This window comes from Piliocolobus tephrosceles, chromosome 2, assembly GCF_002776525.5.
Source record: "Piliocolobus tephrosceles isolate RC106 chromosome 2, ASM277652v3, whole genome shotgun sequence".
Taxonomy (NCBI): Eukaryota; Metazoa; Chordata; class Mammalia; order Primates; family Cercopithecidae; genus Piliocolobus; species Piliocolobus tephrosceles.
The window spans coordinates 129,827,081-129,853,597 of NC_045435.1; the positions used below are offsets into that span (position 1 = coordinate 129,827,081).

Sequence of the window (26,517 nt, forward strand, 5' to 3'; positions counted from 1 at the left end):
AGCATTACCATTCTGAGGGTCAGGAGTCTCCTCCCTCCTATCCGCCAACACTTGAATCAGGGCTGTCAAGTAGGTGTTTCCAAGTGTCTCAGGCAGATAAATGGATAAATTGCAAAACTGGATACAGAACTCAAATCTGCCTCATACACGGGCCCTGTGACACCCCACCAGCTCCTTTGCTCCCTCTCTTCCTTTCTCATGCCGTCCCAGAGTCTTGCACACTACCAAGATGGTGGTGAGTCAGGACAGTGAAACAGGTCGGCTCTTCCCTTCAGGAGTGTGCGCAGGCGCCGGGCCGCGCAGGCGCATTACTGCTCCCCTCCCCCGCCCTTGGCTGATTGCGCCTGCGCAGTGGGGAGCAGCTCGCGCCTGGGCTTTGGGCTGGCTGCAGTCTCAGTCTGAGGGCGGCCGAAGCGGCTGGCTCAATTAAGATGAGGCTTCTGCTGCTTCTCCTAGTGGCGGCGTCGGCGATGGTCCGGAGTGAGGCCTCGGCCAATCTGGGCGGCGTGCCCAGCAAGAGATTAAAGATGCAGTACGCCACGGGGCCGCTGCTCAAGTTCCAGATTTGGTGAGTATGTGCAGTGGGCCCCTGCCACCCCGCCGCGCCTCTGCTCGGCGCCTCTGGGTACGCGAGGCCCCGGCTTCGCGGCCTAGCTGGCTGCATCTTCGCTGGCCTCGCAGAACGGTGCGGGCGCCCTTCCACAGCCAGCCTTCTCGCGGGCCCTTTTAGAGCGGTCAGGCCTCCCTCCTTTTCCAGGTACAACTGCTCACTTGTTTTTTGCCTCCTAGAACAGTGGGAGAGGGGAAAGAGGGCGCGAGAAGGTTAAACGCTGAAAGGCGAAGACGGGGGGACACCTGTTAGTACGGAGGACCTGTCGGCGGCGTCACGCCATAGCCACCCCGACTGCCTGCGGAGATGGGGATGAGTAGGCGCCGCGTCAGCGGAGGAGCGCCAAGCATTTGTCACTCAGTTCACTTTTCCCGCCTTCTTTTCTGGGGTTATGTTGGGCGGCCTCGTTGCCTGGCTAGGTGAAGGTTAATTCGGGTAGTTGGAGAGGATCCGGGAGTGACAGACACCGTTTTTCTCCAGGACTTGCTGGGGGGACTGTTGAGTTTGCGAATGGGGCGTCTGACAGCTGGAGGGCGTGGAGGGGAGGTCTGGGGATGCTGGTTCTGTTTGCCATTTCCGAAGTGTCAGAAAAGGAGCACGTTGTTCTTCTAAACTTTGACAGTTCGCTCGCATTCACCCCTCACCTGCCTCCCAGGAGTTGGTGCCAGGAGCTCTGGCATCTCGTTCTACCTTTCAGTTGTCTTGTGTATTCACAGAAAAGATCTCGGCAGTTTTCGACAGTGTTCTTTAAATGATTTTGTTTTTAACCTAATCGTTAGGAACAGGGCAATGATGCATTTTATACGGTAAGTGAGGTTGCGGGTGGGGATTGAAAGGCTCCAAAAATTGGGGGAAGAAACACCACAATTGTAAAATTATAGAAATGAGAATCTTACACCCCCAAAGATGACATTTTTTCAGGATAAACTGACCATCCCAGGATAGCCAGATTAGTAAATCAACAGAGTCCTGATACATTGGAATGCTGGTGTTAGCCATCATTCACTTAAACCCTTCTTTTAAGAACTTCATGTATTAGTATATTAAAGTTTAGATTTTCTACTTCTCCAACTAGCTTTTTGCTTACTCACTGAAGACCAAGCAAATCTTTAAAATAATTTTTAAAAATCAGTTTAAGGTGATGTTTGAGTTAGAAAATAAGATGATGAGACTTTATTTTTAGAGTAAAAACTAAAAACATTGCAATTTCTCCTGAGTAAAAGCAAACAAGGCCTGGCACACTGGCTCATGCCTGTAATCCCAGCACTTTGGGAGGCCGAAGCTGGCGGATCACCTGAGGTCGGGAGTTTGAGACCACGGGAGTTCGAGACCAGCCTGACCAACATGGAGAAACCCCGTCTCTACTAAAAATATAAAAATTAGCCTGGCGTGGTGGCGCATGCCTGTAATCCCAGCCACTTGGGAGGCTGAGGCAGGAGAATCGCTAGAACCCGGGAAGCGGAGTTTGCAGTGAGCCAAGATGGCCCCATTGCATTCCAGCCTGGGCAACAAGAGCGAAACTCGGTCTCAAAAAAAGAAACAAAAAACCTCCCTGTACAGTGTACTATGTGCCTGGAATATATCATCTTTCATGTAATACTGCAAATGGGAGGATGGTTTAACCATTAACTTTTTTCCTTAATTTTTAAATTAGAAGGTAGTAATCATTTTACCAACCTAAATATTGTTAAAGGTTGTGATACTTACAGATTTAAGTAGTTTGAAAACTGCAGTTTTCAAATTATGTAATTTTTCTGTATCCTACTTTATCTCTTGGTTGCATTTTTGCTTTTCCAAAATACCACTTTTACATTTGCTTGTTTTGGAACACTTGTCACAGTGATTTACCAGGTGTATCTTCCACCAAGGCTATTCATAGCAAGGTTTTCAAAATGTGTAAACAAACATAGGGAAGGGTATTAAGTCCTTCAAATTAAACCTAAAAAAAAAAGGTAGTAAGTACTTCACTTGAACTTTTGATACTTTGTTTTTCTTTGTTTTTAAGTACAGACCTGTCCCAAAAGCCTAATAATTTTCTTTTACAGTCACCCTGAGCGTGTTATATAACAAAAATACTTCCATTTTAAAAATTATTTTTATTTTTATTTTTCTGACACTATCCACCAGAGATCATTTTTTTAAATCTGTAGATGGGAAATAACTTTATTAATATGACCCACCAAATACAGATCACCTTAGCTTGTTGTTTGTTGCTTTTTCCCCCATAGATTAATCTGTTTGTGGTAAAGTGAATATTGGGTTTCTGGTTTTGCTAGAATCTTTTGACATTAATTTGCAAGTTTGTTTGAGAAAGGACAGGAAGCTAATACATTTGAGGATAAACGTGAGAATTTTAAAATTCCATTTGAAGTCAGCATTATAAAATGCAGTTTTTTGTTAATTACCACCGCTAACAGTCAAAAGAGAACTATTTTACCTTCATTTCAACTGACTTTTTCCCCCTCATATTGATCATGAGTACTTTATCAAAAATAACTATACCTCAATATCTCACCTGGTAATTGTACCACTTTTGCAATTGTTAGTCAACAAAATAGCAACACAGTGCTGAGAGATCAAGCTTGTAGAGTAACTTACCTATTCTCATTTTTTTTTTTTTTCCTTTCTTTCTTCCTTTTTTTTTTTTTTCTGAGACAGAGTCTCTCTGTGTCACCCAGGCTGGAGTGCAGTGTCATGATCACAGAGCCTTGACTTCCTGAGCTCTGATGATCCTCCCACCACAGCCTCCCAAGTAGCTGGGACTGCAGACGCACACCACCACGCCCGGCTAATTTTCGTATTTTTTGTAGAGAACTGGTCTTGCCATGTTGCCCAGGCTGTGTGTAATACCTGCTATATGCCAGGAATTAAATATGCTAGAGATGTGACCATCTCAAGAAGCCTATCAGACTGGCATAGTATTACTTGTGTATCTGAGTCTTTGGTTTATTATATCGATTGAGCAATATAATTAGATACTTTTGATTATATTGGCTTCATACTTGGAAAAAATTTATTCCGCTTATTTGGACGTTTAACATTTAACATAGAAAAAGGAAGTTCTCTAATCAGAGCTTAAAATTCCGTTGTTTTTGAGACAGAGTGTTGCTCTATCGCCCAGGCTGGAGTGCGGTGGTTGGATCTCAGCTCACTACAACCTCTGCCTCCCGGGCTCAAGCGATTCTCCTGCCTCAGCCTCACAGGTAGCTGTGATTTAACATGTAATCAAATCTATAGCATTGAATTAGTTGCAGTTTAAAGAGATTATTGGCTACCACCCATTACAGTTAATATTTACTTGAACATTTGACAATTGAATTGCTGAGAATAGAAGATTAAATGAAATTGATATTTCAAAACATAAGTAGAATATGGCAGGATTTTCAAAGTTTTGCTAATTTGAGAATCTACTGCTGTAATTTTAGGACAGCCAACTTCTAAATATAGTTTTAAGAGGTAAATGAAAAACTGTTACAAAAACAGATTTTTATTTAAATTTACAACTACTCAGCCTTGGCTTTCATAGTATGACAGCAAGAACATAAAGACCAAAGACTGATTTGGATGTTGATACTCATCAAGATTAGTAGTAAAATGCTGAATTGGAGAAATTGTGAGTTACAGAGATCATGTTGGTTACTTTACTGTAGACTTGATATTTGCATATTCAACAGATATTGGAGCACTTACTCTGTGCAGGCACTTTGCTTCCTGCAGAGAATTCAATTCAGTGCTCTCATGGACTTCACAGCAAGAGCAGATGCAGCCATTAATCCAGGTACTGACCACACACATAAAATTCAATTTGTGTTAAGTGCTGTGAAGAAAGATTATGTATGTGGTGGTATGAGAGATAGCTAGTCAGGATCAGGGAAGGTTTCCATGAGGAAATGAACTTTGAACTGAGATTCGAAGGATAGGATTTATTTGGCGAAAATTTCCAGGCAATGGGAATAACATGTGCAGTGTTCTTATAGTAGGAAAGACCACAGTTTTACCAGAGAAGCCTAAGCCTACTGACCTCAGAGACCTAAAAGAAGGTGCCCTTAAGAGCTTGAGGGTTTGGCAGGCCATGCTTAACAAAGACCGTTTGGTTTCCTTGTGGAAAAGACATTCCAGGAGTCAAAGAATAGATGGGAAACCATTTAGGGTGGCTTTTGGAGTTGTCCAGGCAGGAGATGATGGAACTTGGAAAAGAAAGGAGGTGGTAGAAATAGAAAGAGACGTATTTGAAAGATCTTTATGTGGTAAATTTAACAGCTCTTAATGATGAATTATATGTTTGTGGGGAAAAAGAGGTGGCATGAAGTGAGAGATGTCAAAGATGATTCCTGAGTTCTGTGGTGACGCTACACCATTCCCTGGAATGATAATTAAAATAAATGAGTTCTATGAATGTTTTTGGTGGGAGGGAAGGAATACTGACAAGCAGCCTGGAATTGGTGAGGAAAAAATTTTGTTGCGTAGGTTTTAGCATGAACTGCTGATAAATCAAGTCCTGTAGTGATGGGGACATATTTTAAATTTTTGTTTATGCCTTTTTTTTTTTTAATGCCACTTGGAAATCTTTTCTTTTTTTTTTTTTTTTTTTTTGGCTACTTGTCATTCACCTCAAAGGTTAGAGAGAACTCCACCAAGAGATACAGAGAAGCTTTACAAACTAAGGGAAGAGCATATGCAAATGAAGCCTGACTTATCATATGGGGGTGGGGACAGGAAATGAGGAAAGCTGAAGTCCCCTGATCAGTTTAAAGCACCTAGCTCAGCTTATATGTTGCTGTTTATCAATTATTGCTTATTATTGTTATTTTCATTATTGTCTTTTTTTTTTTTTTTTTTTGAGACAGAGTCTCCCCTCTGTCTCCCAGGCTGGAGTGCAGTGGTGTGGTCTTGGCTCACTGCAAGCTCCGCCTGCCAGGTTCACTCCATTCTCCTGCGTCACCCTCCCGAGTAGCTGGGACTACAGGCGCCCGCCACCACGCCCGGCTAATTTTTTGTATTTTTAGTAGAGACAGGGTTTCACCGTGTTAGCCAGAATGGTCTCAATCTCCTGACCTAGTGATCCGCCTGCTTCGGCCTTCCAAAGTGCTGGGATTACAGGCGTGAACCACCGCACCCGGCCTCATTATTAATAGTGTTTAATGCTATGATGAGGTCTTTGTTAAATAAGCCTTTGAAAACTTTCCTCTCAGCTTTAAAAAACGTGAAAATAGCTAGTTATGAAAATAATACATTTTAGTTATAAAAATAAGTAAAAGGAAGACAGTTAAAAATCCTATATAATACAGTAGTATGTGTCTATATAATCTTCTTCAAAATGATTCTATATAGACACGTACTATATGAAATAATTTTACATAAATCAATTCATAGTTGTATGCTTTTTAAAAAATTTGCTTCTCACCCCCACTTATGTTTTCATGTCATAAATACAGATTTGCATCAACAGGCATAATATTTATTGGTTAACATTTATACTGGCCCAATTTTTTTACAAAATTACTTTGCCAAGATGAATATGGTGTACTTGTCCAATTGTTTGCATGAAATAAATGCATAAAAGCAAAATGTTAATACAAAAGGTATAACATTTTAAATATTGACATAGTTGAATTAGTTAATACTCCTACTGGAAGATGATAAGGTGGGTTGTGTCACACGCATCCATGTGAAGAGACCACTAAACAGGCTTTGTGTGAGCAACAAGGCTGTTTATTTCACCTGGGTGCAGGCAGGCTGAGTCCGAAAAGAGAGTCAGCAAAGGGTGGTGGGATTATCGTTAGTTCTTACAGGTTTTGGGATAGGCGGTGGAGTTAGGAGCAATGTTTTGCTGGCAGGGGGTGGATCTCACAAAGTACATTCTCAAGGGTTGGGAGAATTACAAAGAACCTTCTTAAGAGTGAGGGAGATTACAAAGTACATTGATCAGTTAAGGTGGGGCGGAAACAAATCACAATGGTGGAATGTCATCAGGTAAGGCTATTTTCACTTCTTCTGTGGATCTTCAGTTGCTGCAGGCCATCTGGATGTATACATGCAGGTCACAGGGGATATAATGGCTTAGCTTGAACTCAGAGGTCTGACAGGTTGGGTTTTTAAAATTTTTCTCTTTTGTTCCACTATAATCAGAGAATGACGTTTACTGTTTCTGCTTATTGGGTTTTCTTTGTGACCTAACAAACATGGTCAGTTTTTGTGAATGTTTTGTGGGCTGCAGAAATAAGGTATTTTCTATAGGAAAAAAGCTTTGATCTGTCTATTAAGATTCATCTATAATGATACTATTCAGATCTGTAATTTTAATTTTTTCTACCACATTACTTTTTCTCTTTAAGGCCTTGCTAGGTTTTTTAAGAAAACTTTGGTAAAAAACACATAACATTACATTTATTATTTTAATCTCTTCTGCATGCACAGTTCATTAGTGTTAAGCATATTTGTATTACTGTGCAACAGAGCTTTAGAATTTTTTCATCTTGCAACACCTAAACTCTGTATCCATTAAGCATTAATTCTCCCTCTCTCCTTCCTCCCAGCCCTTGGCAACCACTTTTCTACTCTCACTTTTTATTATTTGGACCACTTTATGAGTGGAATCATACAGTATTTGTCCTTTTGGCACTGGCTTATTTTGCTTAATGTAATGTCCTCGAGTTTCATCCATGTTACAGCAAACGGCAGGATTTCCTTTTTTAAGGCAGCACAATAGTCCATTCAAATCTATATACCACACTTTGTTTATCCATTCATTGATGGGCATCTGGGTTGCTTCCACCTCTTGATTATTGTGAATAATACTGTGATCAACATGGTGTGCAAATGTATCTTCAAGATCCTGCTTTGAATTATTTTGAATATATACACAGAAGTGGGATTGCTGGATTATATGGTAATTCCATTTTCCAGGAACCTCCATATTGTTTTGCCTTTTTTTTTTGAGACAGAGTCTCGCTCTGTCGCCCATTCTGGAGTGCAGTGGCGCAATCTTGGCTCACTGCAAGCTCTGCCTCCTGGGTTCACGCCATTCTCCTGCCTCAGCCTCCTGAGTAGCTGGGACTACAGGTGTCCGCCACCACACTCGGCTAATTTTTTTTTTTTTTTCATATTTTTAATAGAGATGGGGTTTCACCGTGTTTGCCAGGATGGTCTTGATCTCCTGACCTCGTGATCTGCCCGCCTTGGCCTCCCAAAGTGCTGGGATTACAGGCATGAGCCACCGCGCCTGACTCCATATTGTTTTTCATAATGGCTGGTACCATTTTATATTCCCACCAACAATGTATAAGGGTTTCAATTTCTCTGAATCACCAATGCTTATTACTTTCTGTTCTCTTAATAGTGGCCATTCTAATGACCCTAATTGCGAGGGCCCCAAAATATGTTTTAAATCTGCTTTTTGGTTTTGAGTTTCCTTGTAGTTCTTCCGCATCTCTTTTATCACCCTTTTCTTCTGCCTGTTGCAGAATGTTTTTGGATGTAGGTGCTTATTTTGAATCTTTGATTACTGTTTCTGCTTTTTTTTTTTTTAAAGTGACAGAGGTCTTGCTATAAGTCCTGGGCTCAAGCAATCCTCTTGCCTCATCGTCCCTAGTAACTAGGACTACAGGTATATACCACTACACCTGGCTAATTTTTTAAACTTTTTTGTAGACACTGGAGTCTCACTGTGTTGCTGAGGCTGGTTTCAAACTCCTGCGCCTCACGATCCTCCCTTCACAACCTCCCAAACAGCTGGGATTACAGACATGAGCTACTGCTTTTTTGTTTTGTGACATTTTCTCCATAGTCCCTCAGGTTGTTTTTTTTTCTTTTTTCTCCTTTCTCAAGCAAGACAAGAGAAACAGCTTTAGGTATTAACTAACTGTACCTTCATTAGAATGTTGCCGGCGCCAAAAAGGCATAGATTTTTGTCTGTTTTGCTTTAGATTGTATCTCTAAGGCCTAGAATAGTAGCTGTCATCAGTTAATATTAAAAAATGAGCACACCCTGTCCTAGTCCACTGTTGTTGGCCTTGTAATAACCTATCCTACACATTCCCTCCCCCACTTACTAAATCCCTAATGCATATAAATTGATAGTTGCCAATACAGTTTCTTTTTGGTAGGTTTTACCTGGTTTGCCTCTGCTTCAGCTTGGTAGCTGTTATAAAAATTTAGAATGTAAAAATTTGGAAGATACAGATATGTATAAAGGAAGATGAATATCCTGTCATCTGGCCGGGCACGGTGGCTCAAGCCTGTAATCCCAGCACTTTGGGAGGCCGAGACGGACGGATCACGAGGTCAGGCGATCGAGACCATGCTGGCTAACACGGTGAAACCCCGTCTCTACTAAAAAAATACAAAAAACTAGCCGGGCGTGGTGGCAGGCCCCTGTAGTCCCAGCTACTCGGGAGGCTGAGGCAGGAGAATGGCGTAAACCCGGGAGGCGGAGCTTGCAGTGAGCCGAGATCCAGCCACTGCACTCCAGCCTGGGCGACAGAGCGAGACTCCATCTCAAAAAAAAAAAAAAATCCTGTCATCCAATAACTTCGTAGCATTTTATTATATAAAAGCAGTGCATTTAAAAAACTTATCCGTCTAGGGGTGGTGGCCCATGCCTATAATCCCAGCACTTTGGGAGGTGGGTGGATCACCTCAGGTCAAGAGTTCAAGGCCAGCCTAGCCAACATGGTGAAACCACATCTCTACTAAAAATACAGTTAGCCGGGTGTGGTGGCACACGACTGTAGTCCCAGCCACTTGGGAGGCTGAGGCAGGAGAATCGTTTGAATCTGGGAGGCAGAGGTTGCAGTGAGCCAAGATCACACCACTTCACTCCAGTCTGGGCAACAGAGCAAGACTCTGTCTCAAAAGAAAAAAAAGAAACTCTTCTCCATTGAGACAAGTTGCATGGACATTGTTTAAGCTATTTGTAGATATTATTAAAGTGTTTTCTGAAGAAGTTGTACCAGTTTATACTGTTCCTACAACTGACAGCAGTTGGTGTTTGGTATGATTGGTGTATAAAACCTGTAGATATTTATTTTTTGTTTGTGTTTTTTATTCTTGTTTTTGAGACGGAGTCTAGCTCTTGTCACCCAGGCTGGAGTGCAGTAGCATGATCTCGGCTCACTGCAACCTCTGCCTCCCGAGTTCAAGTGATTCTTCTGCCTCAGCCTCCCAAGTAGCTGGGACTACAGGCACGTGCCACCACGCCTGGCTAATTTTTGTATTTTTAGTAGAGATGGGGTTTCACTGTGTTGGTCAGGCTGGTCTGAATCTCCTGACCTCGTGATCTGCCCGCCTTGGCCCCCCAAAGTGCTGGGCTTACAAGCATGAACCACTGTGCCCAGCCTATTTATTTATTTTTTTGAGACAGAGTCTCACTCTGTCACCCAGGCTGGAGTGCAGTGGCATAATCCCGGCTCACTGCAACCTCTCCTTCCCAGATTCAAGTGATTCTCGTGCCTCAATTTCCTGAGTAGCTGGGACTACAAGCGTACGCCACCACGCCCACCTAATTTTTGTATTTTTAGTAAAGACGGGGTTTCACCATGCTGGCCAGAGTGGTCATGAACTCCTGACCTCAGGTGATCTGCCAACCTCATCCTCCCAAAGTGCTGGGATTACAGGCGTGAGCAACTCTGCCCAGACAGAGCTGTAGATATTTAGCATATACAACTTGATATGTTCGGAGATAATTACACACCATGAAACCATCAAACCAGCATTTGGTGTTATAATAGTACTGATACTACTAATAAAAACATTTGTGGTAAGTGAAAAACAGAGGCCTATAATTACTTTGTGTTTCTTTTATTATTAGTGAGTCTAAATTTATTATTAAATGTGTTCTGATATATGGCTTTTTCTGTGATTTGGCTGGTCATAACTATTGCCTCTTTTTAAAAATTGAGGCGTTTATTCTTTTCGTTTTAGATAAAACATATGCCAGGTGCAGTGGCTCATGCTTGTAATCCTAGCACTTTGGGAGGCTGAGGAAGGTGGATCCCTTGATACCAGGTATTTGAGACCAGCCTGTCTAATATGACAAAATCCCATCTCTACTAAAAATGCAAAAATTAGGCTGGGGCGGTGGCTGACGCCTATAATCCCAGCACTTTGGGAGGCCAAGGCGGGTGGATCACTTGAGGTCAGGAGTTTGAGACCAGCCTGGCGAACATGGTGAAACCCCTTCTCTTTTTTTTTTTTTTGAGACGGAGTCTCGCTCTGTCGCCCAGGCTGGAGTGCAGTGGCCGGATCTCAGCTCACTGCAAACTCTGCCTCCCGGGTTTACGCCATTCTCCTGCCTCAGCCTCCGGAGTAGCTGGGACTACAGGCGCCCGCCACCTCGCCCGGCTAGTTTTTTGTATTTTTTTAGTAGAGACAGGGTTTCACCGTGTTAGCCAGGATGGTCTCGATTTCCTGACCTCGTGATCCGCCCGTCTCGGCCTCCCAAAGTGCTGGGATTACAGGCTTGAGCCACTGCGCCCGGCCGGTGAAACCCCTTCTCTACTAAAAATACAAAATTAACCGGGTGTGGTGGCACACACCTGTAATCCTAACTACTTTGGAGGCTGAGATATGAGAATCGCTTGAACCCAGGAGACGCCCAGTGCGTCAAGATCACACCACTGTACTCCAGCCTGGGTGATGGAATGAGACTCTATCTTTACAAAAAAAAAAAAAATTAGCTGAGCATGGTGGTGCATGCCTGTAATCCCAGATACTCTGAAGGCTGAGGCACCAGCATCACTTGAACCCAAAATGTGGAGGCTGCAGTGAGCCACAATCATGCCACTGCACTCCACCCTGGGAGGCAGAGAGAGACTGTCTCAAAAAAAAAGAAAGAAAAATTATATACTAACACTATTCATCTTGTGCAATGTATTTTGAATATATTTTTCCTATCTGCCTTTGAATTCAATTTATGGTACTTTTTGTGCTACAGATATTTTTTAATTGATATGCAGTCAGAGATACCAACAATTTTCTTTTAAGATGCTTTTTCTGCTTGAAAGGCTTTCTTTACCCTAAGATCAGAAAAATATTGCCTGTAATTCTTTTTGGCGTATTGTTTCATTTTTAAACATGAAATACTGTTCTGTATTTCTGTACTTTAATATACCCTGAATTAATTTTTTTTTTTTTTTAATTTAGATACAGGGGCTACATGTGCAGGTTTGTTACATGGGTATATTGTGTGATGCCAAGGTTTGAGCTTCTATTAAACCCAAATGGTGAACATAGTGTCCAGTAAATAATTTTTCAACCCTTACCCTCTTCCTTCCCTCCCCTTTTTTGGAGTCTTCAATGTCTGTTTTGTTTCTATCTTTATGTTTGTGTGTACTCAGTGTTTAGCTCTGATTTATAAGTGAGAATATGATATTTGGTTCTGTTTCTACATTAATTCACTTAGAATAATGGTCTACAGCTGTGTTCATATTGCTGCAAAGGACATGATTTCTTTTTCTTTTTCTTTTTAATGTTTGCTTAGTATTCCGTGGTATATATGTACCACATATTCTTTATCCAATCCACCATTGATGGGCAACTAAGTTTATTCTATGTCTTTGCTATTGTGATTAGTGCTGCAATAAACATACTAATACAGATGTCTTTTTAGTAGAATAATTTATTTTCCTTTGGGTATTTGCTCAGTAATGGGATTGCTGAGTCAAATGGTAATTTTGATTTAGTTCTTTGAGAAGTTTCTGCTTTTCGCATGGGCTGAAGTAATTTGCGGTCCCACCAAGGGGAGAAATACAGAGAACCCAAAAATAAAGCCATACGCTTACAACCAACTGATCTTCAACAAAGTCAACAAAAATAAAACGATAGGGAAAGGACATGGTGTATTAGGTGTTACCTTTTTTTCTTCATCCTCACCAACATTTGTTATTTTTTGACTTTCAAATAGGAGCCATTCTGATTGTTGTGAGATGGTATCTCATTGTGTTTTTAATTAGCAGTTCTCTGATGATCAGAGATGAGAATTTTTTTCATGTGTGTTGGCTGCTCATATATCTTCTTTTGAGAAGTGTGTGTTCCTGTCCTTTGCTTGTTATTTGTTTTTTTCCTGTTGATTTAACTTCCTTGTAGATTCTGCATATTAGTCCTTTGTTGGATCCATAGTTTGCAAATATTTTCTCCCATTCTGTACCTTGTCTGTTTACTCTGTTGATAGTTTCTTTTGCTGTGCAGAAGCTCTTCAGTTTAATTAGGTCCCACTTGTCAATCTTTGTTTTTGTTACAGTTGCTTTTGAGGATTTAGTCATAAATTCTTTGCCTAGGCCAATGTCCAGAAGAGTATTTCCTAGGTTTTCTTCTAAGATTTTCATAGTTTGAGGTCTTACATTTAAGTATTTAATCCATCTTGAGTTGATTTTGGTATATGGTGAGAGGTAGGGGTCCAGTTTCATTCTTTGCATATGATTAGCCAGTTTTCCCAGCATCATTTATTGATTAGGAGGTCCTTTCCCCGTTGTTGGTTGTAGGTGTGTGGCTTTATTTCTGGGTTCTCTGTTCTGTTCCATTGTTCTATGTGTCTATTTTTGTACCAGTACCATGTTTTGGTTACTGTAGCATTGTAGTATAGGATTGCTTTGGCAGTTTGGGCTCTTTCTTAGTTCTATATAAATTTTAGAATAGTTTTTTCTGATTCCATGAAAAATGAGGTTGGTAAGTTGATAAGAATTGTGGTGAGTCTTTAAGATTCCTTTGGGCAGTCTGGACATTTTAATGATATTGACACTTAGAATCCATGAGCATGGAATGTTTTTACATTTGTGTCATCTATGATTTCTTTCAGCAGTGTTTTGTAGTTCTCCTTGTAGAGTCTTCCATCTCCTTGATTAGATGTATTCCTAGGTATTTTATGTCTTTTGTGGTTATAAATGGGATTGCATTTTTATTTGTTTTTTCCACTTGAACGTTATTGTTATATAGAAATGCTACTAATTTTTTTTTTTTTTTTTTTTTTTTTTTTTTTTTTTTTTTTTTTTTTTTGAGATAGGGTCGTGTTCTGTTGCCCAGGCTGGAGTTGCTAGGTTTCATAATGTCAAACTATAACAAAATTAGTTAAGTGGCGCAATCACAGCTTACTGCAGCCTTAACACCTGGGCTTGGTTGATCCTCTGGCCTCACCCCTAGAGTACTTAGGACTACAAAGTCGGTGCCATCACGACTGGTGCTACTGATTTTCATATGCTGAAACTTGACTGAAGTAATTTATCTGATTTGTGAGCCTTTTGACAGAATCTGTAGGGTTTTCTAGGTATAAAATTATACATCAACAGTAGACTGGTCGCTGTGGCTCACGCCTGTAATCTCCACACTTTGGGAGACCCAGGTGGGAGGATCACTTGAGCTCAGGAGTTTGAGACTAGCCTAGGCAACATGGTGAAACCTTGTCTGTACTAAAAATAAAAATACAAAAATTAGCCGGGCATGGTGATGCATGCCTGTAATCCCAGCTACTCGGGAGGTTGAGACAAGAGAATCGCTTGAACCTGAGAGACAGAGGCTGCAGTAAGCCAGGATCATGCCACTGCATTCCAGCCTGGGTAACAGAGTAAGACTGTCTCAAAAAGAAAAAGAAATAATCAACAAAGACAGATAATTTGATTTCCTTTTTTCCCATTTAGATGACTTTTATTTCTTTCTCTCGCCTGATTGTTCTGCCTAGAACTTTCAGTATTATGTTGAATAGGAGTGGTGAGACAGTAGACATCCTTGTTTTGTTCCAGTTCTTAGGGGGAATGCTTTCAACTTTTGCCCATTCGGTATGATGTTGGTTATGGGTTTGTCATAGATGGCTCTTACTATTTTGAGGTATGTTACTTTAAGTCGTTGAGGGTGAAACTTAAGTTTTGAATACACTGCGCCATCAGTAACTTTTCGGCCTGGCCTCCCTGCCTCTACAGATGGGACTATAAATTTCCAGAATTCTCTGTGCTACTGCTAGTCTTTTTCCTGCTGCCCTGATACCCTGACACACCCTTGCTATTTATTCTGTTGATGTTTTCTTTTTCTTTTTTTGAGACTGGGTCTCACTCTGTCACCTAGGCTGGAGTGCAGTGGTGCAGTCATTGCTCACTGTGGCCTCGACTGCCCAGACTCAAGTCATTCTCCCACCTCAGCCTCCCAAGTAGCCGGAACTACAGGCGGGCACTACATGCCTGGCCAATTTTTGTAATTTTTTGTAAGAGAGGAGGTTTCACCATGTTGGCAAAACTGGTCTTGAACTCCTGGGCTCAAGCAGTCCTGCCTCAGCCTTCCAAAGTGCCAAGAGTACAGGCAGGAGTCACCTTGCCCAGCCTTGGTGTTTTCTTTCTTTTTAACACATCCTTTGTCAGGATATAGAAAGTTGGGAATGGGAGCATGGATAGTACCTTACTTCACTGAAGCTGACCAGCTATTCGGTTCTTCCTTTGGGATGAGCCTTAGATCTGTGAGCTTTCAGACAGGAATTTTCCTGAAGCAGAGTTTGGGTAATTTTTCTTAATCTTGACCTTTCTGTCTACCTTGTAATTAATATAATTTTCACCTAGGTTTTGTCATTAGGTTGTTTGTTAGTGTCAGTGTTTGGTACGATTTATTTTTGTGAATTTTTGTGATGTAAGAATTTGAGTAAGAATTTGATAGAGGCTATGTACTGAAATTACATTACATTAGAGAATTTCAGTAGTTTAATGTTTTAAAAGATAATTTTGGCTGGTAGAAAAAAATGAGGAACAGAGGTTCCTAGTAGTTATATGAATGAAAATGAAATCAAAGGTTATCAAATGATATCAAAGGTTCCTAGTAGTTATATGAATGAAAATGAAACCCAACTGTTTTACTTATGATTGGTCTCTATTGTCACATTACAGTGCTTACTTTTGAAGGTAGCTTAACTAATTTTGTTATAGTTTGGCATTATGAAACCTAGCATTTGTACCTCAAGCAAGACAGTCTTTTCATTAGGTGTAAAGGTACCCTTTTCATTTTGACAAGGTGTTCATTTGATAAGTAGTTATGTCATTAAGCAGAGCTACTTAAGGTTGATTTGATTTGGTTATCTCAGCACTACAAATTCAGGATGTCACTGTGTTTGGTTTTTCTTAAAATTTGCATCTTAGTAACTAAAAACAGTCTTAATATTTCAATCAGTCTATTAGATGGGGTTCATGTTTCATTATTTTCAGTTTTGCTGGTAGAGAGAAGGAAAGGATAGAGTATACACAATTGATGACCTAAGAGAAGTGTGATAGAAAGATACACCAGTGAAATTATTGTTCTTTCTCTCCTTGCTCTTTAATATGTGTTTGTAATTTGTGCATTGCTTTCTGGGTTTGCTTCTGCATTACCTTATAATTGTTCCCCAGGGTTTGCTGTGTATTTGTCTCTCTGAAATTAGATTGTGAACTCCTTCAGGAAAGGAGACTAAAAAATGTTTTACTAACATTTAAAGTATCCAAATGCTGTTAACATTTTTCTAATAATGGTGATAACCTACCTATATACATGTATCACTTTTACATGCCTTATCTCTTGAGTACTCTGAGAATTACCTGTGTATTGCAGGTGTCATTCTACTCATTTTACAGGTGTGGATACTGTGACAAAAGCAGGTTAATGGACTTGACCATTGTCTTGTTGGTCAGTGAGAGAGCTGATTTCCTGACTCTATTTAACGGTCTTGCCACAGTACTACTGCATCATGAGTCGTGTGTGTGTGTATTTGTTTTTGTTTTCTTTTTTTAATAGTAGTAACCTTTATTTAAAATAGTTTTTAATTTAGGAAAGCGCATTTTACATCAGTTTCCAACTAATTATTAGAGTCAGAAACAAAATAAAATCAGAGAAAATCCTTTGTAGAAAATCCTTTGTAGAAAAAATACACAAAGAACATTTCTACATGTGAAAAAGCAGTAAACAGTGTTAACATCCAAGTTTTTAGTCTCAATTCCACATCTTCTAGTGAACACCACTGTCAACCTTGAGATCTGATTTGTTCTTGTCATTCTTCACTGATTAGATGAAATATGTTAATGTGTCTTTTTCACTCACTGGAATAGACCTAAAGTGGCAACCAACTATCTCAACAAGTTGTGCTTTATTAAGTCCTGGTTGATTGCTGGCTTTAAGTGTCTTTTGTATCTCCTAAGTGTATTTACTTGTAATTGGTATAAATCAACCTCTGGGGTGTCAATATCTTGAACAGGTGAATCACCTCCATCATCATCACTCCCTTTTCTCTTTCTTCTGTTTCGAATACTCTGAATTAAGTTTTTATGATAATCACATATGTAAAGATGCCTGCGCTCATATCCAGGTCAATCTTCACCTTCTGGGATGTGCTCCTCTGGATCCTCTTGCTGAAGCTGGCGTTGCCTGCTGCCCGGCCGCACTGCTCACCATCCTCCGCAGGCAGCATGGTTGTCCAGAGCCTGGCCTGGCCGCCCCCGGGGGCCCAGCCGCTGAGACCGCCCCTGTGCCCGGCCCCTCAGCCCCGATTTCCCGGCTGAGGCGGCAGCAAGCACGGTGGCCACTGCGGCTGCCGCCTCCCGACCACAGCCCACCTCGTCAGGCGTGAAGCCGTTCATGTCTCCGAGCTCCGGGGTACCGGCGCTGAGAGAAATCCCCACTCCCCTGGCCGCTCCCTCGGCGGCAGTTCACTCTGCACACCAAGTTAGCGGCATGGCAGAACACCAACTGGGTCTGCTAATGCTGGCGCCGAAACAGTGGACAGTGCTGAGGGCCAGGACGCAGAGTCGAGCGTCTCCTGGAGCGGGGACCCAGCTCACTGTGACATGGGGACTTAAGCTTTTTTTTTTTTTTTAAGACAGAGTCTTCCTCTGCAGTCTCGGCTCACCGTAACCTCCGCCTCCTCATTCTTTCTATTGTTAAAACCCTTTGCCTTATTTTCCTTTGAGGTTAATTAGATTTTGGTGTCATAATTTGGGTGGTCTCACATAATTTCGAGTCTTATTCTGGATCTGCCACCTACTAGTTAGAGTTTGTTTGTTCATTTATAAAGTGGGCATGATAGAACTTCAAAGGATTGTCTTGAGGGTTTAGTAAGAATATAGCTAGCTAGCTAGTTTGTTCAAGGACATAGGTATCTGATAAATCTTAATGTTTTTTCCCCTGTTGGCTGAATCAAAACAGAAATAAGAGTTAAAACTGCTGGTAAGCCTATTTTGTCCATCTTTCTATTTTGCCCATAGTTAGAAAGCCACTTTTGTTATATTCTGCATCAATCTCCAAAGTTCATTTTGTTTTAGCTTTTATTATTTTAATTAGCCCAGTTTATTTTTGGTTATGTTCATCTCTTGTGCTTATCCTTTAGATACATTGTCTAAAACCAAAAAGCCATGTTTCTGAAGCAGAGTTTTTAAAAGATACTTTATATTTCTCATTAAGGTTGTTTGTGACTCTAGACAGAATCCCTCCCCACACACAATCTCCAGCTTATCTATTTTTCAAGATCTAAGTTAGAGTTCTTGGCATTATTCACATTTTTACTGTACCTTCCTGAAGATGAAAGAGTCCAAAAGATTTAAAGGTTTTTGAGCAGAATTATACATAAAAAACTGTCGTAGTTTGGTGTTGCTATAGTAGAATATCACAGACAAGGTAATTTATAAAGAAAAATTTCTTTCTCATAGTTCTGGAGGCTGGGAAGTTCACTGTCAAGGTACTGGCATTTGTTGAGGGCCTTCTTTCTGAGTCAGCTCATGGTGGAAGGTCAAAGAGAGGGCAAGCGAAAGCAGGTGATTGAACTTGCAGCCTCACCTCCCATTAGACCCTGCCTCCCAACAGTGTTGCATTAGGTTTCTTTTCATCCTATGCTTTTTGTAGGACATATTCAAACCATAGCACAAACATACCTGTTAAAATTTTAAATCACTGTTAAAGCGTGTTTCCTTGTTATATGTGGAAAGCATTGCCTAGTAATAACTTAATAGTCTGAAGGTAGTTTTCTGAAGAAAAAGTGGACATAGTACAAACATCTTAATACATTTTTGGATTTGTTTTGTGGAGTGTTATGTCATATAAATTGCAGTTGCACAAAAGTGAATAAAGGAAGGTAATTGTAAAATTTGATGCATCTAAGGTTAAATACTTTAGGAGCGTTCTGTTCACTAAACTATGCAGAAGATGGGAATTTTTTTTTTTTTTTTTTAAGAGAAAAAGACCCAGAGATGATTGAGAGGTTCAGGTTAAATTAACATGACAGTGCATTCATCTCATTAGGTTCCCTAAGATTCCCAACCCATGGTGTGTTGGCCACTTGATTGATTCACAGGTTTTTTGGAGAGAAGATCTTTGCAAGATGGCTCTTCTGCTCTTGAAGACTGGCAGTAGTTACAGGTACAGATAGATATGTTACTGGTTTTGTACAAGATGCAAAAGATGAATGGTGATCAAGCCACCCTGGCCACAGGAGAAAGCACATGCAGTTATTCATCAAGAGACAGTACACTTCATGTTTATTTTTTAAAAAATCCAAGGCTTTGGGATCAAGAGAAGGTAAGGTGCTATTGAACAGTTTTGAGTAGTGGCACCACAGTGCTAGAAAAAGATAAATTGGGCTTATAGATGCTGTTATAATAAACGTTATAAAATGAGAGTGCTAACAAGTACAAAGGAAACAGATATATAAAACTTTATTCGAGTTAGCTGGGTATTCTGTGGAGATTCTTAGGAGCTGTGAATGGAGGCAGGTGGGGGATGACTAGTGAGAGGAAGCTCAAGTAAGGCACGTCCTTCCTGCTAGTAATTCTTAGAAGCTACAGATTAGCTTGTCAGATTTTAAATGTTAGTCAAAATAAATATACCTGAAGTTTCTTGCTTGGAAAAGCAGGTCAGATGTGACTAGAAATGGAGGGTTTTTTTGTTTTGTTTTGTTTTGTTTTGTTTTGTTTTTAATGGAGGATTTTAGAATGGAGTAGTGTAGAATTTAGAGCTAGAAAGGATCTTACACATGAAAATATGAAAAGTAGACTTTGTAGGTTTATCTAAGATTTTTGTTTAGTGACAGAGCTAGAACTAGGATCCAGGGTTTCTCTTTCATGGTTAGTTCAGCTAGGAAGAATATTTAAAGAAGCCAGGGTAATTAAGATGAACCTTGATAGGTATAGGAAAGAGGTAAGAGAACAATCCAGTAGGTAAGAAGATGGAAGAATTTTAAAATTTTTTTTATAAGAAATAGATATTATTAATTTAGAATTTATGAGTTGTTTCACAGAGGGCTTGAAGTGGGAAAACAATTGAAATTATATAGACCATATAAATACGTCTATAAAACATTTGTTAAAATTGATTCTGTAATTCATTGTCATTTGAATAAAATGGGCCTGTGTCAATATTAATCAAGTGCTATTTGAATGTCTACTTTCAAGTAGCTGGGACTACAGGTGCATGCTACTATGCCCAGCTAATTTTTGTATTTCTTGTAGAGACGGGGGTTCACCGTGTTACTAAGGCTGGTTTCAAACTCCTGAGCTCAAGCAATACACCTGCCTTGGCCTCCCAAAGTGCTGGCATTACAGGCATGAGCCACTGCACCCAGCCAAAGGGAGACATGGTTTTACACAGGTGAATACTATGATGGAATGTACACTCAGGCAGCTGAATTGATTGGAGGAAGGATAGGTGGAAAGCAGCATACCAATTATTATAATAGTTGAAAGGCAGCTATGGGTATGTGGTGATAAGCCCAGTTGCAATAGAAAAAGCAAATAATGGAGCTGAGTTGGAGGACTGCTTTGAGAGAAGAAGGCTGGATATGTAAGGAATATTATGTTCAGAGTACATTTGTTTCTCTCAGTCTGTGTTCCTTTTTTCCCTCTCATCTCTCCAACCTGTGTTTCTTATAACTAGTCTTCAGTCTTTTCTCTTATTTAGTAATTATGGAAATGTAAAAAAAAAAAAAAAGTTTGTTTCAACAAATTCAGAAAAGGCATGGTGACTCATGCCTGTAATCCTAGCACTTTGGGAGGCCGAAGCGGGAGGATCACTTGAGGCCAGGAGTTTGAAATCACCCTGGACAGCATAGTGAGATCTCATCTCGACAAAAAATTAAAAAATAGCTGGGCATGGTGGCACATGCCAATAGTACCAGTTATTGAGGAGACTGAGGTGGAAGGATTGCTTATTTCCTGTTTATCTTATACTTTTACCTGTTGGTTGTAGATTGATTTCAGGTGACATTTGAATAAACCCAATAATGAAGCTAGGACTTTCTACGTCTTAGAAGCCACGTGTTAGGCTCATTTTGTGTGTATTTCTACAGTGGCAGGCACTGTAATGCTGTAAGAGTGTGGCAGCTGTAAGAGAAATCTCCTGGTCTCATGTAATATCGTTCCTTAACCTGATAAGCTACTACTTGTGTAGTGTTGTTTTTGTAACTTAAAATAAAATAACTGAGCACGCTTTTTATCTTCATTCAGAGTGTTTGCAGCTGTTTCTTTGTTTGTTTGTTTGTTTGTTTGTTTTTGAGACAGTCTTACTGTCTCCCAGGCTGGAGTGCAGTGGTGCAGTATCGGCTCACTGCAACCTCCGCCTCCTGGGTTGAAGTGATTCTCATGCCTCAGCCTCCCAAGTAGCTGGGACTACAGGCACGTGCCACCATGCCCTGCTAATTTTTGTATTTTTGGTAGAGACAGGGTTTCACCATGTTGGCCAGGCTGGTCTCAAATTCCTGATCTCAGGTGATCCACCTGCCTCAGCCTCCCAAAGTGCTAGGATTATAGCACTGTACTGGCCGATAGTCACTTTTTAAAATCCCAATTCTTCATTTCTAGAGAAGGAACTCTGTTTGGATCTTCTTGTTACAGGTTTGTATTTCTGGAACATCAGCTATAGCAAGGAATTGGGCCTCATTGTGTAAATGGGACCCAACGCTATGCGTGGATGACTGTTGTGAATCACACAGGAGGGTGAATTGGAGATATTGTGAAAACAGAAAACCACAAACAAATATTTATTTTGTAACAGTAAATATCTGCGATCTTGTTCATGTTGTCTTTTAATGAGGATGCGAGAGACTGGGGTTTATGATTGGCCCAGGTTTGATATAAGTAGGCATTTGACTCCAATTAGCAGCAAATGTAATAGAGAAGGTACAAGTGGGATGGTTGGCACTATGAATTAGGACGCTGAACACATATTGCTCTGTCATCCAGTCTGGAGTGCAGTAGTGTGATCTCAGCTCACTGTAGCCTTCACCTCTTAGACTCAAATGATCCTCCCACCTCAGCCTCCCTCGTAGCTGGTACTTCAGGTATGTGGTACCATACCTGGCTAATTTTTCTTTCTTTTTTTTTTGTAGAGACAGAGTCTCACTATATTGCCTAGGCTGGTCTTGAACTCCTAGGATCAAATGCTCCTCCTGCTTCAGCCTCCCAAAGTGCTGGGATTACAAATGTGAGCCACCATGCCCAGCCTATGATAGACTTTAAAAACCACAAAATCAATTCAAAATAGCATGGACAAGAGATTTTGCTGTATTTTCAAAATTTCCTTTCTGTTATGCATAGATCATCTAATAGGTAAGCAAGATCTTCTTTTAGAAAAGTACAGTTTCCAAAATATTTTAAATCAAGCAATTGCAACAGTTGATTCCATATAGTAAGATATCTCTGTATTACTAGAAAGGGATTTGCAAAGTGATAGCGCTTAAGATTTCTTTTTGGCCAGACGTGGTGGCTCACGCCTGTGATCCCAGCACTTTGGGAGGCCGAGGCAGGTGGATCATGAGGTCAGGAATTCAAGACTAGCCTAGGCAACATGGTGAAACCCCATCTCTACTAAAAATACAAAAAAAATTTAGCTGGGCACAGTGGCCGGCACCTGTAATCCCAACTATTCAGGAGACTGAGGCAGTTGAATCGCTTGAACGCGGGAGGCGGAGTTTGCAGTGAGCCGAGATTGCGCCACTGCACGCTAGCCTGGACAACAGAGCAAGACTCTGTCTCAAAAAAAAAAAAAAGATTTCTTTTCAGGAATTAGGTTTAATTACTAAGGACGTTTAGTCCAGGGGCAGAAGGATAGGCAGCTGATGCAACATTTTTATGTTCATATATTTATCTGGAGGTGTACTGGGAGAGGCAGTTTTAACTCATTGACCTAGAAAGAGTGGAATCATTTGAAAGAACTGGGTGAAGTGGTAGAGGTGATGGTTACTAGCTCTTTACCATGTATACCTTTAACATTTGTCCACTTTGGTATGTTACATTTTGGAAAACATCTGTTAGTAGTAGTGATTGCTGCTTCACAACAGAAAAATTATTTTAGGGAAAGCAATTATATAGGAAAAAAGTTCCTTGGTTTTTCTTCACAAGTCTGGAAGCAAATATAAGGAGGAATATGCATAAGTAAACTTGTCTAAAAATATGTTGTGGCCGTCTTATAAACTGCTTTATTTTTCAGAAGAAAGAAAAGTTCCATTTTAAAGTCCTTTTTGGAATCTGAGATTGTTAGCTAAATTCTATTTGGAGTTTCACACAAAGGTCTTTAAGACTTAACTGAAGATTTAGGGCCTGATGAACCAAGTAGATTTATGCTTCTAAATACATTAGCCAGAAAAGTGGGTAACTAGGGGGAATCTGACTGTTAGTTCAGCCTGCGCATATGCACATCTCTAGTTGAGTCTCTTAGGGTTTCCCTTAAGGGACTTCTTGGGGCTCATAAGCTTGGTCCTCTCAGAAGAATCTCTGTATCTTCATCATGGAAAAACCCAGGAGGCCAATTTTATGGGTACCCATGGTGGCATTGTGGACAAAGGGAACTTATTTCCTGGACATATGAAGGATGGCTCTTGAATCGTCAAATTGTTAAATTTGGGGTGTCATGGAAAGGGCCTAGGACCCCAAATCACAAAGACTGTGTTCTGGTCCCAGCCCTGGCACTAAGTGAGGACAGGACCGTATCTGTGTTACTCACCACTAAATACTCACTGCCTACTACAGTGCTTACCATGTAATAGACATTCAGTAAATATTTGAGTGAGTGAAATAATACATTGAATGCATAACTTTGGAAAAGTCACTTTATCTCTCTGGGTTTCATTTTCCCCCCTTCATCTATAAAATACAAGTTTTGACTAACCAAGTCTCTAGTTCTGAAATTACTGCATTAAAAGTTAGAAAGATACAGTTATTTTAGATAATCAACTCCATTGTAAACACCAGTGCAAACCTGGGCATTGATATCTGGTGGCATTTCTTGGTTTTAAGGTAGTTAGGCTTATAGGTTATCTAGATTATTTTTGTAAAAAGCAATATTAAACTTTTTTTTTTATGTTTGCTTTTGCTTTTTTGGTGTAAAGAAACGATTTATAAAACTTTTTGCGGCCGGGCGCTGTGGCTTAAGCCTGTAATCCCAGCACTTTGGGAGGCCGAGACGGGCGGATCACGAGGTCAGGAGATCGAGACCATCCTGGCTAACACGGTGAAACCCCGTCTCTACTAAAAAATGCAAAAAACTAGCCAGGCGACGTGGCGGGCGCCTGTAGTCCCAGTCACTCGGGAGGCTGAGGCAGGAGAATGGTGTGAACCCGAGAGGCGGAGCTTACAGTGAGCTGAGATCCGGCCACTGCACTCCAGCCTGGGTGGCAGAGCGAGACTCCGTCTCAAAAAAAAAAAAAAATAACTTTTTGCAGAGAAAGCAATTGTGGCAGAATATTAATATGTGATGAATCTAGATGAAGTGTTTATGTAAGATCTTTTATACTATTCTTGCACCTTTCCTGTAAATTTGAAATTATATTAAATTAGTAATTTGAACTCAGAAAAGCCCAGCATGTAGCGAGACAGAATAAAAAGTACAACAATGGTAATAATAAAACATTAGGTGGATGTTAAGGATAGTATTTGGAGATTTATAAATTCACTTAAGTATAGAGATTTGCATCTCTTTGCAAAATATTTAGACTTGTAAGGGACATTCATTCTAAATGTAAAGGAAAGATTCACTATAAAGAAAGACTGGTGAATTTCTCAATTACCGCTCCCCCCCCCCAAAAAAAACACAGGTTTTCTTAAATTGAGATCTACTAATATTTTTTACCATTTTACTCTGTCAGATAGAAACTCCATGCTGTTCCTTTGGGTTGGTAGTAGTGGTTATCGTTTTTTTTACTTGATTGACAAAGCTGGCACCTCAGGTTTTACTGTAACTTAATTACTGACCCTACTTCCTCTGTACCAAGTGGTACCTTATGATATTTATCTGTTCCTTAACTTAGAGTTTAGTGAACTTTAGTGTTTAACAATATTACCTGAATTTGTAAGCCCTTCTGTTGATATAATGGTACCATCTTCTTTTTTCTCTCATATGCACTCTGGTGGCACATTTCCTTTTTTTTTTTTTTTTGGCTGGTGCAACATATATCTGAAAGTGAGTTGCTTAAGAGACTTTAGAGACTTTCATCTCTAGAGTAATGATAAGGATTTTCTGTCCATATTACTGAAAATTATGTTCCCAATCTTCATTTTCCTTTGCAAAGTAAAATCAAATTTTAGAGTTAGAAGGGATCTAAGTCTAAGTTCCTTTTGTTGTGCTTGGGCAAACAAGTTTGCCTGGTTAGGGGCAGAATGGGAATAAGAACCAGAGTTTCATTCTCTCATGCCTTGATTTTTTTTTTAAGTCTTGTGTCCCAAATTTGAAAGTCTCTAGTTCAGATGAATAAGAAGAATTGTTTTCATTTCACTGTTTATACAAGTAATTGATACTCCCCCAAAATGGCCAAATCTCTGTGAGAGCTCAAAGTATGCTGAATGTGAATAGGTATTTGTTGTTGTCCAACAGTAACCCAAATCTATAAAGGTTAATGTTCTTTTTTTCTTTCTAACTTAAAAAAAATCAGGCCGCATTACTGGCATATATAAAGTTTAATGTCTTAATGGAAGGATTTGAGGGGGTGGTAACTGAAATATGTGAAATGTATTATCAAAAAAACTCCATGTATTTGTCATCCTGGTTCAGTTATTATGAATTTGTGACTGATTTTGAGAAAAATTTGTAATCTTGATAATTTTTAGGCTTTATCTAACTACAAAATAAATCTAGGTATATGCTAAATGACTTAATAGAAACACTTATTTTTTCTACAGTGTCTCCTGAGGTTATAGGCGGGTGTTTGAGGAGTACATGCGGGTTATCAGCCAGCGGTACCCAGACATCCGCATTGAAGGAGAGAATTACCTCCCTCAACCAATATATAGGTAAGAAATTTTAATAACTTAAAAGGAAAATAATTTATTTGATTTTATAAATGTTTGTGAATTGGTTTAATTAGCTGTCCTTAGTTATTGTAATTACTTAGTTGGTTATAATAATATACAGAGAATGCTGTTTTATATATAACAAGTTTATTTGACTCAATATAATTGAAGGCTTTTTCTTTAAGAAGGAATAGGGTCATTTCAGAGATGGCAACCCTTCTAAAGATGTATTTTCCTATGTATTTTTAATTGTAGAAATAGAATAACAATCCTAAATTTTTACAGAAACTGGTATTCTGTATTTCATAAAATAATAGTATTTTTAAAGACCAATTCTATATAAATTTGTGGGTTAATTTTTCAGTTTATTTTAAATATATTAAACTTTTTTGTTTTAAAACTGCACAATAAACTTTAATTGCTTTCTGTTTTTTTTTTTGTTTTTGTTTTTTTTGAGACAGAGTCTTGCTCTATTACCCAGGCTGGAGTGTAGTGGCACAATCCCGGCTCACTGCAACCTCCGCCTCCCGGGTTGACGCCATTCTCCTGCCTCAGCCTCCTGAGTAGCTGGGACTACAAGCGCCCACCACTACGCTCGGCTATTTTTTTGTATTTTTAGTAGAGACGGCGTTTCACCGTGTTAGCCAGGATGGTCTCGATCTCCTGACCTTGTGATCCGCCCGCCTCGGCCTCCCAAAGTGCTGGGAT

At 40.0% G+C, this 26,517-nt stretch overlaps 1 protein-coding gene and 1 pseudogene across 1 annotated transcript in view; one reads left to right on the forward strand and one right to left on the reverse strand.

Moving 5' to 3' along the window:
* The first annotated feature begins 334 nt into the window (after positions 1-334).
* Positions 335-26,517, forward strand: part of SELENOT (selenoprotein T) — a 34,201-nt gene continuing 8,018 nt past the window's right edge. Inside the window, exons 1-2 of the mRNA XM_023232083.2 lie at positions 335-568; positions 25,699-25,809. Of these exons, the coding sequence (XP_023087851.1) occupies positions 432-568; positions 25,699-25,809 (248 nt within the window). The 5' untranslated portion in view covers positions 335-431. The remainder of the gene's footprint in view (positions 569-25,698; positions 25,810-26,517) is intronic.
* On the reverse strand, positions 16,553-17,181 carry LOC111555762 (annotated as a pseudogene).